The 12,441-nt window shown below is 41.9% G+C and overlaps 1 protein-coding gene and 1 pseudogene across 4 annotated transcripts in view; one reads left to right on the top strand and one right to left on the bottom strand.

The window, feature by feature from the left end:
* AK7 (adenylate kinase 7) overlaps positions 1–12,441 on the bottom strand; it is an 81,447-nt gene that overhangs the window by 57,131 nt on the left and 11,875 nt on the right. For all 4 annotated transcript variants that reach the window (XM_063091594.1, XM_063091596.1, XM_063091598.1 and 1 more), the window contains exons 3-4: positions 9,081–9,189; positions 5,308–5,402 (exon numbers count right to left, since the gene is read on the bottom strand). In XM_063091594.1, the coding sequence (XP_062947664.1) occupies positions 5,308–5,402; positions 9,081–9,189 (204 nt within the window). The remainder of the gene's footprint in view (positions 1–5,307; positions 5,403–9,080; positions 9,190–12,441) is intronic.
* Positions 4,158–4,741, top strand: LOC134371774 (solute carrier family 52, riboflavin transporter, member 2-like; annotated as a pseudogene).

Genomic DNA, 12,441 nt, shown 5'->3' with positions numbered 1-12,441 from the left:
TTCTAAGAGGTGAAGAACTGAATCTACAGAGTAATCTTATTATTATTATTTAGGATTTTGAGCCATCTTTTGTCTTATGACATTATGTTGGACCTTCTTTTTAATTGGTCATTGTGTTTGACCACCCGTGCACATCACTTGCTGGACTCTTCTTACCTGGTTATTATGTGTGACAACCAGAGCCCATAAGTCCTTCTTGTTTTGGACTATTTGCCTGAGTCAGGGTCACCTCTGGTTATCCCCCTTCACTTACACTTACAGAAACAAATACATAGCTAGACTTTTAAAATATATAGGTACTAAGAAAAAAACCCATATGTATTAAGATTCTCCTGCTTATTAAAATTCATGCAAATTCTAATATTCTATCATATTCACCTTTCTTCTGATTCAAATATATGACATGCAGTTTTGATACAAAAGAAGGGTGAATATGATAGAATATTAGAATTTGCATGAATGTTAATAATAGGACAATCTTAGGATGCTTTTGGCTGCAAGTTACAGAAAACAAGTTACTCAAAATGGCCTAACCACCAGGGCACTTCATTACCTTCCATAAGTAACGTTCCAAAGTATAGCAGCTCTGGGCATCATGGACTTGTGTCCTGGTTCTGCTTTTCTGATGCCCTCTTAGCTATAGCTCCCTCTGTGTGTGGATTTCCTCTTCAGACTGGTAGCAGCAGTTCCAAGAGTCACATCCAGACATGACAATGACCCCAGAGGGAGAAGGGCTGTATCTTCCTTGTAGTCTCTCTTAATCAGGGACGAGATCTTCCTGGAAAATTGGCAACTTTCTTTTTTTTTTTTTAAAAAATGATGAACGGTAAGGAGATCTTAACCCTTGGCTTGGTGTTGTCAGCACCACACTCCCCCAGTGAGCTAACCGGCCATCCCTATATGGGATCCGAACCCGTGGCCTTGGTGTTATAAGCACCACACCCTCCTGAGTGAGCCACGGGCTGGCCCATGGCAACTTTCTTCTTTGACAGAGACTGGACCAACCTGATTTCCTGAAACACAGCTAGACTGCATATCCCTTGCAGCCAGGTGTGCCATGTGACTGGGTTTTATTCAAAGGTATAAGCAGAAGTGATGACACCTCTTCCAGGCCTGGTTCATAAAGCTTCCTATGCATGATCTTTTGTGCTTCTCCCCTCCACAGGCTTGATGCAGAACTGCACAATGGCCCTGGAGGCCATTCTCAAAGGTGGCCAAGCCATCCAATGGAAGGAGACTTACTCGAAAGAAATAGCATACTCAAAGTAAATAATCTGAGGAGAGTTTAACAACAGGACTATTTACAAAGATGTAGGAAGGGTGTAGGGAAATCACACAGTAATAGGGGGCTCTGTATCTCTCCTAGGTCCACAAGCATTGACCCCATCCTGCCACCAGTACTCTCTATTGCCCTAACCTAATCGGGAGCAGAGGGCAAGGTTGCTTGCTGAGCTAGACTGTAAGGTCAGAGCACAGTGGAGAAGGGTGGAGAGTGGGTTTGGAAAGGCAGATGGAAAACATCCAGCACAGAATTATTTTTGTGATGCTCAGCGTCTCACGACTTGGCTAGTAGGGAACACTCTTTGTCTTCTCAGCATGTCCCATGACAACTCTGAAAATACCTTGGCTTTTCGGTGTCAACAACATGTTCCAAGTCTACCCAGATTTTTACTGACCCAAGACATGGAAACAAATACCTCCCACAGAGTCCTGGAGTTACTTTTACTGGAAAACAGCAGTAGAGACTAACATTTGTGTTATCAGGGATGCCCAGAAGGGCTGCTGTTAGGCCATTTTTCATAGTGAGAGCTGAAGATATATCTTTTGAAAGGTCATAAATACACAATAATTTGTTCCACCCTTATTATGTTAGTGACTCACTATTTTACTTAGAACTGGTTCCCTTGGTTGTTAAGATTTCCTACAATGATGACAAGAAGATAGATGCAGAGAAAAGCAGTGGTAAGGATGTACTGAGATCCCCATAGGTCCCCAATCCCTGATGCCCCGTGGCAGCTCTGTCCATGGATTTTGTAAGACATTGTTTATATCTTTATAACTTCCTCTTTCTGATGAAGAAATCTGCTTCTGCTACTTGCAACCAAAAGTCCTGCTTAGCTCCCTCTGATTTCAAGCACATCACATGATCTTCATCTTAGAGTTTTTGGGGACAAACTTCTGTGTCTTGTATAGAAAATCTTGTTATATCTATACCCCCAGCTACTTCCTTATACCCTTGGAATATTTCAGAGCAAATCTCAAACACAGTATCATTCTATCTAAATACTTCATTAATTTTATTGCAGCTGAATTTATCAATTTTTAAAAAATTAATAGCATTATTGGGTCTTTTAAAAGAAATCCTTCCCTATAAATTCTGTAATTTTTCTTTTAAAATTAAAGTTTTGCTTTTTACTTTTAATTATGTAATCCACCTGGAATTGACTTTTTGGTGGTGTGAGGTAGAGAATTTGAGAAGGGGTAGTGGAAATGTTCTCTATCATGATTGTTGTGGTAGTTGCACAACTATGCATTTGCCAAGACTCATAGGACTCTACAGTAAAAAGGGTTAATTTTACTGTATGTAAATTATACCTTAATAAATGTGACTTTTAAATCATCATTAGCCAGTAGGAAAATTCAAATTAAAACCAAGTGAGAGGATAGGGGCATGCCAAAAGGACCCAGGAGCTATCACAGGAGTCCTTTCTCCACATCTTTTTTCGGGGGAACTATCACTTTTCCACTCTCAGTCTGTTTAGTGTAGGGGGCTGATCATTCCTGGCTCTAGAAGTGAGTTCTATGATCGCAAGTCAGGCCAATCAGAGCACTACATTCTCCTGGCCACAGTGGCTGGTTCAAGGTGAGGCCTATGACCTAAGACCTAGCCAATCAGCACGTTCCAGTCTTGGGATGAAACATGACCTAAGTGAGAAGAGAACTAAAGCTCTGGGAGTCAGAAGGAGGGGAGGGCTTCCTGGAGAATGAAGCCTACTCAGAGGGGAAAAGAAGCAACAGAAGAGAGTAAGAGTAAGTGAGTACTGAGGACATTGCTTACGCCTCTAGACCCAGCTGTGCCTGAAGTTCAACAGTAATCTTCAATTATGAGTCAGTCAATTTCCCATTTTGCTTAAGTTACTGGGGAAAATCAGTCGCGAAGCCAGCACAATGGTCAGCTAGCTGGATGCCCAATGATTATTATGTAGCAGACACTTAACTAGAGGGAAGGAACTTAATAGGAATAAAATTACCTGACCTGCTCCTTGAGGTGATGGCAACTAAATGGAGTAGGTGAGTGAACTTTACCAAAAAAGGACATAAAACCTGTGGTCCCTGCCTTCAGGGATCTCTCAGTCCACCAAGGGAGAGACAACTAAACGAACAAATGGCATTTGGTACAATAAAAGAGATAAGTCCCTAAATATTTCCTTTTTTTTTTTTTTTTTTTTTTTTTCCGTGACCGGCACTCAGCCAGTGAGTGCACCGGTCATTCCTATGTAGGATCCGAACCCGCGCGCTCCCAGCGCAGCACTCTACCGAGTGCGCCACGGGCTCGGCCCAATATTTCCTTTTTAAAAATAATATTTTCCAATGAGTCTAACATATGCATTTTTTTCACATTTAATGTCTCTGAAATTACAATGTGTCTTGTAAACAATGGCTTATAATCATTATGGTCAAACAGGAAGCATTGACGTTGTTATTGCTGGTGCCTGGGTGATTTGAACACTCTGTTCATATTGTTGTCACTTCACATTGATTTAGGTACTACTCATGTTGATTTAATTGCCTTTTAAAATGTCTTTTAAAAGTTTATACTGTGATTCAGCACTGAAGCAGAAGGTGTTGTGTAGGTGCAAAGGCACAGAAATGGAGCAGCAAATGTCAGTTCGATGTTAGTAAAGAGAATAAGCAATGGTGGAAGAATGACTACGGTCCGCTTTTTCTTGCAATGTAATAACCATGTGCTTTATAGGAAAGTACCTACAGGTAAATTACACGATGCAGGTTTTATACTGAGTTAATGGTGTCGAAAAAGACAGAATGTAGGTGTGATTCAGGTGTGATTTGCACTCTGACAATGAAGTTTTGGGAATACCATAACCACTGTATTTTGCTTATATTTTTGTTTTAATATATGTACAAGAATGTATGGGGCAAAGGAAAAAGAAGAGGCCTCACCGTTGCAGGAGCCCCTGAGTCAAGTGGTGGGCACCACCCCTGGCCCAGACCCTGAGGCCCATCGGCTGCTCTGGGCCCATGGTGCCCGCCTGCTGGGCTTGCTGGCCATTACCAATGTGCTGACCAACGGTGTGCTGCCTGCTGTGCAGAGCTTCTCCTGCTTGCCCTGTGGGCACCTGGCCGCTGTGCTGGGCAGTGTCATCAACCCCCTTGCCTGCTGCCTGGCCGTTGCCACACTGTGCAGGTCCCTGGCAGGGCTGGGTGGCCTCTCTCCACTGGGCATGCTCTTTGGAGCCTAGCTGATGGTGCTGGAGATCCTGAGCCCCCACCCGTCTATGATGGGCACTTCTGCTGGGATAGTCTTTGTGGATGCTGTGTCTGGGCGTGTTCTCATATATGAAGGTGGAAGCCAGCTCCCTGTTGCATGATAGGGGCTGGTTGGCCTTGCTGGCGGCCATCCAGGTGGGCTCCCTGCAGTGCCGTGGCCACGTTCCCTCCCACCAGCATGTACCACATGTTCTGCAGTGGAAAGGACTGTGTGGACCCTTGTGGACCCTGAACCTGGGCAGGTGGGGACCTCACTCTGCCCCACCTATCTTCACCTCGAGGCTGTTACAGTGTCACACTGTCACATGGGCATACTTGTGGGCACCTGCACACTCCACAGGAGACCCTGGCACTTCAGGCCAGGGTGGGATCAAAGAGCAGTCTTGGAGCCAGGGACTGTGGGCTTGGCCCTTAAGATTAGAACCCTCATGGGATTTGCACAATAAAGTATTTTTATTTAAAAAAAAAAAAAAGGATGTATGTGACAAAAATATAGATCTAAAGAAGTCTAAAAGAGAGCTCTTTTAATATGTTTAAAACAAAAAGTATAAGTGATAAGCAAGCACTGCTATAATTTAATAAGCAGAATTTTTTTTTCTTTCTTAGTGGCATAGAAAACAACGAAATCCCTTAGAACTGAATGTGCTTATGGTCAATGGACTCTGTTGAGTGCTTACTGTGGGATAGGACTTAGGAGTGTAAGAATATACAACTCACTGTAGAAAGTTCCTGCTGCATACAGCTTACAAGGTATTAAAGGTGAAATGGTACATAAAGGAAAGCTGATGCTCTACTTACAGGGTCCAGAGGTCTTGATCGTGCCCAAGTCATCACCGTGGATACTAAAATAAATACCTTTCGCTTTTCAAAATGGCTGACTTCTTCATTCAGTGCTGTAGGGCCAAAAAGTGTAAGGGTTATTTGGATCTGTGCAGAACTTGCTTTTGAAATTGTGTGTACTGTTAGTTACCAGTGGGACTTTCTTCAAGGAGCAACTTAACAGCAGGGTGCTGTTACCTCTGATGCCTCATTGTCCCATCCCCGTCATTCAAGTTCTCCTGCCAGTTGCCTGATGCCATATGAATTCAGTTAAAAAGTTTAGCCCCTTCCTATTTCCTGGCCTGTGGCAGTGTGCTTTCACTTTTTTGGAGGGCTTTACTGAATTCTCCCGACTCTGTGATAGGTACTGCTCTTATCTGTGTTTTACAGATGGGGAAATGGAGGACAGTTTTGCCAGAACCATAGAGGAAGTGATGGGACTGAGAGTCCAATCCCGACAGCCTGGCTGCTAGACCTGCGCTCTCCCCACTACGACATCTGGCCGGATGCATGGAGTAGGTTGGGCATGGGGGATGCAGATCAGAAGGGAAGACGCTCCTAAGATGTCAAAAAAGGCAACCCTGTTTAGCTTAAGCTGTCATGGGAGGGAGTAATCTGGGCTCTATCTACCCTTCCCACTCCATCTGGCCGAGGGGAGAGTGGCCTCCACCACGGGAGCCGAGTGTGTGCTGGAGAGCATTGGTAAGGTGGGAATGCTTGGTCGTGAACAATCCATAGGAATGGGCACTTAGAATGGAGGTGCACAGAAGGCTGAGTATTTGATTTCCAAAACGTTGGTCATTTTGCAGGAGGGCTCTCTACACATTTAAGCATTGAATCTCAGCTAGTGATTCTACTAAAATATTCTTCATGATGTATATTTTTCCAGAACAAAATCTAAACTATAAAGTGAAATCCAATTAAGTTGTCAGAGGGTCTAAGAGATACAGTTGTCATGGTACATTTTTGGTCTCATGAGGTGATTCCCTAAGCAACAAGCAAAACAATGAAATGCTGTTGTCCTGAATCTAATAAATGTATGGATTCCTACCCTAAGATCAAAAAGCATTATTGCATTAAGTCTAAGTAAACTATGTTTGCGTATTAATCTCAATTTTGAATGTTAATTTTATTTTCTATTTTTATTCTAATAATAAAACTTGTCTCTTCAATTTAATTCTGCTCTTTCAACCTTTCCGCTCTGCTGCGCTTCAGACTGGCCTATTTTGTGAATCCATGGCACACTTTGAGGTCCTCTAGCTGGACCTTTTATGTATGATATTTGTAATGGGTCTAAAACAATCTGTTTGTTCCCTTTTGAACACACCCATTGCCCATATATGCAGATGTTTTCTCTCATTTCTAATAATGTATTCCTGTCTCCCATATCATCTTGCCTTCCTTTCATAGTATCTGTGAAAGTGAAGGTAGGAGCATTCTAAAACAATTAAAAATAATCTGATAAAATGTTATTGAAAAGTAATATATATCCACCAAAAGAAAAACAAAATCTAAGAATGTGCATCAGGTAAAATGACCAAGTCTCCGCTCCTGTTCTCCACAGTCCCACCATCCCCATGTCCCCCAGGTGACTCTGGTGACAGACTGAAGGTCTCTGACTACACTTCCTGGCAGACACACACATTCTATATCTCAAAAACAAAGTAATTCAGTTAAAACCTTTTCTCCAAATAGAGAAGTAAAATTTTCCTAATTATTTAAAGCTCTTCTTTAGAATGAAGATGGAAGCAGTAAAATGTACTTTACATTTTAAAGCTCATAAAAATAAATACTGGGTCAAAGTTTGAGAAAGGATTAAGTTCCCTTGAGGGGCAGTGGGGTAGTCCTATGAAAGGGTCAATAGTCATCTGTCGGGCCGGCCCGTGGCTCACTCGGTAGAGTGTGGTGCTGATAACACCAAGGCCACGGGTTCGGATCCTACATAGGGATGGCCGGTTAGCTCACTGGGTGAGCATGGTGCTGACAACACCAAGCCAAGGGTTAAGATCCCCTTACCAGTCATCTTTAAAAAAAAAAAAAAAAATAGTCATCTGTCACAGCAGGAATGACTCATGTCCAAAATTCACAATCAAGGGACATCCATGTAGGCATCTTTTTGTTTTAAAAGAAACTGGGTTAAATGAGAGAGTGGGGATAAGGTCATCAGGAAATGCAGTGAATTGTTGCTCTTTATTCTAAACCCTGTTGTGCTTTTTAATTTTCAAAATGTGTCCAGGTTTTATTTCAGCAAAAAATATTAGAAGTTTAAAGAAAATTGCAAGTATACATTATAAGAAAAATCAATTTTCAGAGCCTGGCACAAAATAAGTAAGTGTTCAATAAACATTAGCTTGGATTATTATTTTAGATGGTGCAATTATACATCATCTATAAATATTTGCAAAGGGACCAAATGCAGAAAGTAGGCTTTAAACAAGCTCTATTCCAAAAGTTGACAATATGTGTATGTTTTTGATTTATATCTTACTGGATGAAATTTAGGCACTAAGTTATAAATGAAAAATCAAACATTCTAAGCTCTTGGGGAATCTCACACATCCACAGACAGTACTTTTCTGTCATCATTTCCCTGCATATGGTACAGTCATTCCTGAGGCTCCATTCCATTTCTTTGAAATTAAGCCAAAATATAGTTTTGCTGTTGATCTAATTCAAGGGGCAAAGTACTGCCTGTTCTTTATATTAAGTTTTATTGAAACCCAGCCCACTCACTACATGTTGTTTATGGCTACTTTTCCTCTACAATGGCAGAGTAGTTGGCCTGCAAATCCAAAAAATATTTTCTATCTAGCCCTTAACAGAAAAAGTTTAAGGACCCCTGATCTAATCTGCATAAAACAAAAATATCGAAGGTATTGAAATGTAAGATGCCGAGTGTCCTTTCTGGTTGTTCTATTCCAGAATAATTATTCAGATAAGACAATTTGCTTTCTCCCTTGCTCCAGGTTTAATGAGGAGATGAATCACAAAAGCACCAAACTGCTAAATGCCGCTTTGTTCTCTTAGACCTGAGGTCGTAAGAGTTCATTACATTTTTCAAAGCATTTTCAAAATGCAAGCATTCTCTACACGCCCTCCCCGACCTTTGCCATCAGGGAACATTTGTTGAATGGATGGAATCCTTACAGTTAGAAATACTCCCTCTCCTCTTACAGTCACATCACTCTTGTGTACAGCTTTCTAGTGACCCTATCTTGCATTGAAGTTTCTCATGCCTGCCTTAGGTCTATTGTGTGACTACAAGTGCCTTACGGGTATAAGCCTTTCATTGTCTTTGTATATCTCTAGTACATTGTCCCTATCTCCTTAAGCAGTGCTTGTGGAATGAATCAAGGTCGAATTTTAAAGCTAATGTCTCCTTTCTTCTGATGATTAAAAATATTCCATTCTTCAGAAGTACCTATTCACAGGCATATTCATTAGCATGGATTTCATACATTTAGGTAAGTCTCAGACCAGTTTTTTTTTTTTTTTTTTTTTTGTCTTTTTTGTGACCAGCCGCACCACGCTCAGCCAGTGAGCACACAGGCCTTCCCTATATAGGATCTGAACCCGCGGCGGGAGCGCTGCTGCGCTCCCAGTGCCGCACTCTCCCGAGTGCGCCATGGGATCGGCCCTCAGACCAGTTTTTTCATGGCCCTAATTTGCCTAGTGTTCATTAGATGACTCTTAGGTAAAGCAATCTGCACAAAAATAGCATCCCTGAAGATAAAAGAGTGCACTTCACTGACCAGAGACTGCCCATATGGCTTCTTCCACCTGCTGATGGCTCTCAGTGATGTTATAAATAATAACATCACACTCCAGCAGGCGCATAAGAAGGTCTTCTCGAGAGATGGCCTGAAAAAGAAAATTGACAGTCATTTGCTTTAAGAAGCCAACAAGGTAACCTTAATATTTAGGTGGAATGACAATTTCCAAATTAGATATGCTACAATGAAGAGTCCCACAGGAAATGCTTGCAGAAGGATTTCTATTTAAAATGAAAGTTTGGCTCTCTTCTGTGTATAGTTTTCAAATAACAGAGAAGTTTGTGAAAATAGCCTGGAACAGATAATTAAAAAATTGCACAATGATCTTAGGTACTATATATGCATGCTGTTAAACTCCAATTCAGAAGGGAAGAATTAGAACACACTGGAAGAAGATGAATGAGGCATTTAAAGCTAACTCAAACTCTGTGTAAGATTATTTGAGAAATTATATATCATGAATCACTCATAAGTGCTGATGAGTGATTAATCTGGATTGTTTCAGAATCCTCAAGATGGAATTAATCTGTTCTCTTTCTAGATGAAAGGTACCTTATTACAGTTGACGGTTGGGAATATTTTTAAAGTACAGAAACTTTTAATGGTTAAAAATGTAAAGTTCTTACATGAGCCAAAATAACTTTGGTGATCACCGTGTTTTAGCTAATCATTCCCTGCTGCTTGGATGCCAGCACATTTCCCAACAGGACAATAGCATGGGTGAGTACTAAGATAACCATAACAACTCAATATTGATAACACCAAGGTCAATGGTTCTGATCAACATACCAGCCAGCTGCAAACAAGCAAACAAACAAACAAAAAACCTTAAAAAGACCCTGGATTTCCAAACCAAGATTTGCATTTGTTGTTATTTCCTTGTCCCCTGCATCAGATATTTCCTTGACCAGTTGCATTAAAGAAGAACTTTTCAAATCAAACTTGGTCTCATACCACACAACTTGGTTGGAGAACAGAGGAAAGTAGATGCTTTTCCTTAGGAAAGGACAGGACTGCCTTGGTGAGGTTAACACATCCTTGTTCAATTCAACAGCATACCTTGGCCCGCTAGTTTCTCCAGCCCTATTCTCTAAGTCCTTTTGCACCATTTGCAATAGTTTGCTAGAGCTATTTTAACAAAGTACTACAAATTGAGTGCCCTAAACAACAGAAATTTACTGTCTCACAGTTCTGGAGGGTGAAAGACCAAGGTTTCAGCAGGGCTGGTTCCTCCTAAGGGTTGTGAGGGAGAATCTGCTCCAGGTCTCTCCTCTAGCTTCTGGTGGTTTGCTTGAAGTCTTTGACATTCCTTGGCTTATAGATGCATCATCTTGATCTCTGCCTTGATGTTCACATGGCATTCTCCCTGTGTACATGTCTGTGTCTAAATTTCCTCTTTTTATAAAACAAATGTGTCACAGACCAGTGACATAGACATCAGTCATATTGGATCACAGTCCAACCTTAATGACCTTTTAACTTGATTTCCTTTGTAAAGACTCTATCTCCAAGTAAGGTCACATTCGAGGTACTAGGGATTAGGACTCAACATATCTTTTTGGGGGGACAAAATTCAACCCATACACCAGCCATTCAGTTTATTTTCTGGACTGAATGTGCAAGAGGGAAGACACTCTGACAATGTTGATCCAAACATCAATTTTAGCCTTATCAATAGCATGACTGTGTGAAAGGACTACCCTCCTAGTACACCTGGGGGTGATCTAGATTTAGGAATGACACACAGGCAAAAGGAAGAAAGAACACTGGAAGAACAGGAAGAATCAAGATGCAGTCCAAGATAAAGAAGATGAAGAATTTTCAAGACAATAGTCATCCTGACCAGATGTTGAGTAACCACATTCATGCATTTATTTGTTCTCCCAACAAATATTTGTGGGCCCTGCTTTTCACCTTGAGGGTAGAGGTAAAAATGAATAATATACAGTTCCTGATACTACAGGGCATCATGTGTGTGTGTTTTGCTGGGAAAACTTTTAGCAAATAATTATAGTCTTATGTAGACAAGGACACAACTAAGCACACATGAAGCCTTTGTACAAATTAGAAAAAGGCAACCTGCTCTTGGTGGAAAAATTATAAGAAGGCATACACTCTGGGGCGCAGTGTAGCCAAAAGAACAGGCTGCCATTCAGCCCCTACTCACTTCTTTAGCCAGGTACCCTTGTGGTAGTATGCAACCTACACAGCCTGATGTGGCAGCCCCAAATATGGAAAGGGCTATCACAGAGCTGCATTTGAGGTTTGATGAACTAGGAGGAAGACGTGATTATGTCTCAGAGGAGTTGACATTTGAGTTGGGTTGAAAGGGTTAATATGAGCTCACCTAGAAGAGTCTGGAATGCCCAGGGCATAGCAGATCGTTTGCTGTGTTTTACAGTGGGAAAGATTTGAGCATATGTATTGGTGGAGGCAACTTTTACAACCTGGACCAACCTAATGTTTTCCCTCTTACTCACCTTTTCTGCTATCCTTGCTTCTTACTCTGGGCTCCCCCCATCCCGTGCTCTAGCTAAACTGGTACTTTCTATTCCAAAGCACGCCATACACTTTCCCAGGTGTTCCCTCTTGTATGGTGTTTTATTCCTTCCTTATGTGCTTGGCAAGCTCTACTTGGCACTGGAGGCCCAGCCTCAGTCCCATCATCTCTAGTAGGTACCAACCTTCCAAAAATGGCCATCTGCAGGACTTTGTGCTTTTGGAGGCTCTAGGACCTAAAGATCAGAGGAGCTTAGGGGACCTCGGTGTGTTTGGCAGGGACAGTTTGAAGCTTTCATTTGCCTGGCTCAATAGATAAGACTAAAAACTTTTCAGCTGCCCTTTTCAGAGTGGCCTGGGTGCTGCTGTGTGCACACCTCTGCCATCATGTTTACGGTACTGCTGCAGAGCCCCTGCTAGCTGTGAGATCCTTGTTCATCTTGGATCCTTGGGGTGCTCAATACACATTCACTGAGTCAAATTCAGGTAAATAGTGAGAGATGATGATCTGAACTCATGCAAATGGCTATGGGAATGGAAAGAAGGGGCTGCTTAGAGAGCTATCAAAGAGATGGGTTGAGGATCCCATGAGCACTAGGATGTGGGAGGCAAGGGTGAGGGAAGAGCCCACAGCAACCCGAGGCCTTCAGCTTCGGTGGAGGGTGAGTGCATGAGGAATGATGTAAGGAGCACTGCTGGTTGTCTACAAACATCTACTTCCTCTTCCTCTTTCCCAGAACCCCAATTTTGTTCAGATCCTGCTCTATGCAGCCTGTGGATAATTAACTCCATCCTTTGGCCTAGGGGATGAGTCTTATTGATCTGAAGGCAAGTGATTGGT

The sequence above is a fragment of the Cynocephalus volans genome, chromosome 3 (assembly GCF_027409185.1).
Source record: "Cynocephalus volans isolate mCynVol1 chromosome 3, mCynVol1.pri, whole genome shotgun sequence".
Taxonomy (NCBI): domain Eukaryota; kingdom Metazoa; phylum Chordata; class Mammalia; order Dermoptera; family Cynocephalidae; genus Cynocephalus; species Cynocephalus volans.
This window is presented reverse-complemented; position numbering and strand designations above follow the sequence as displayed.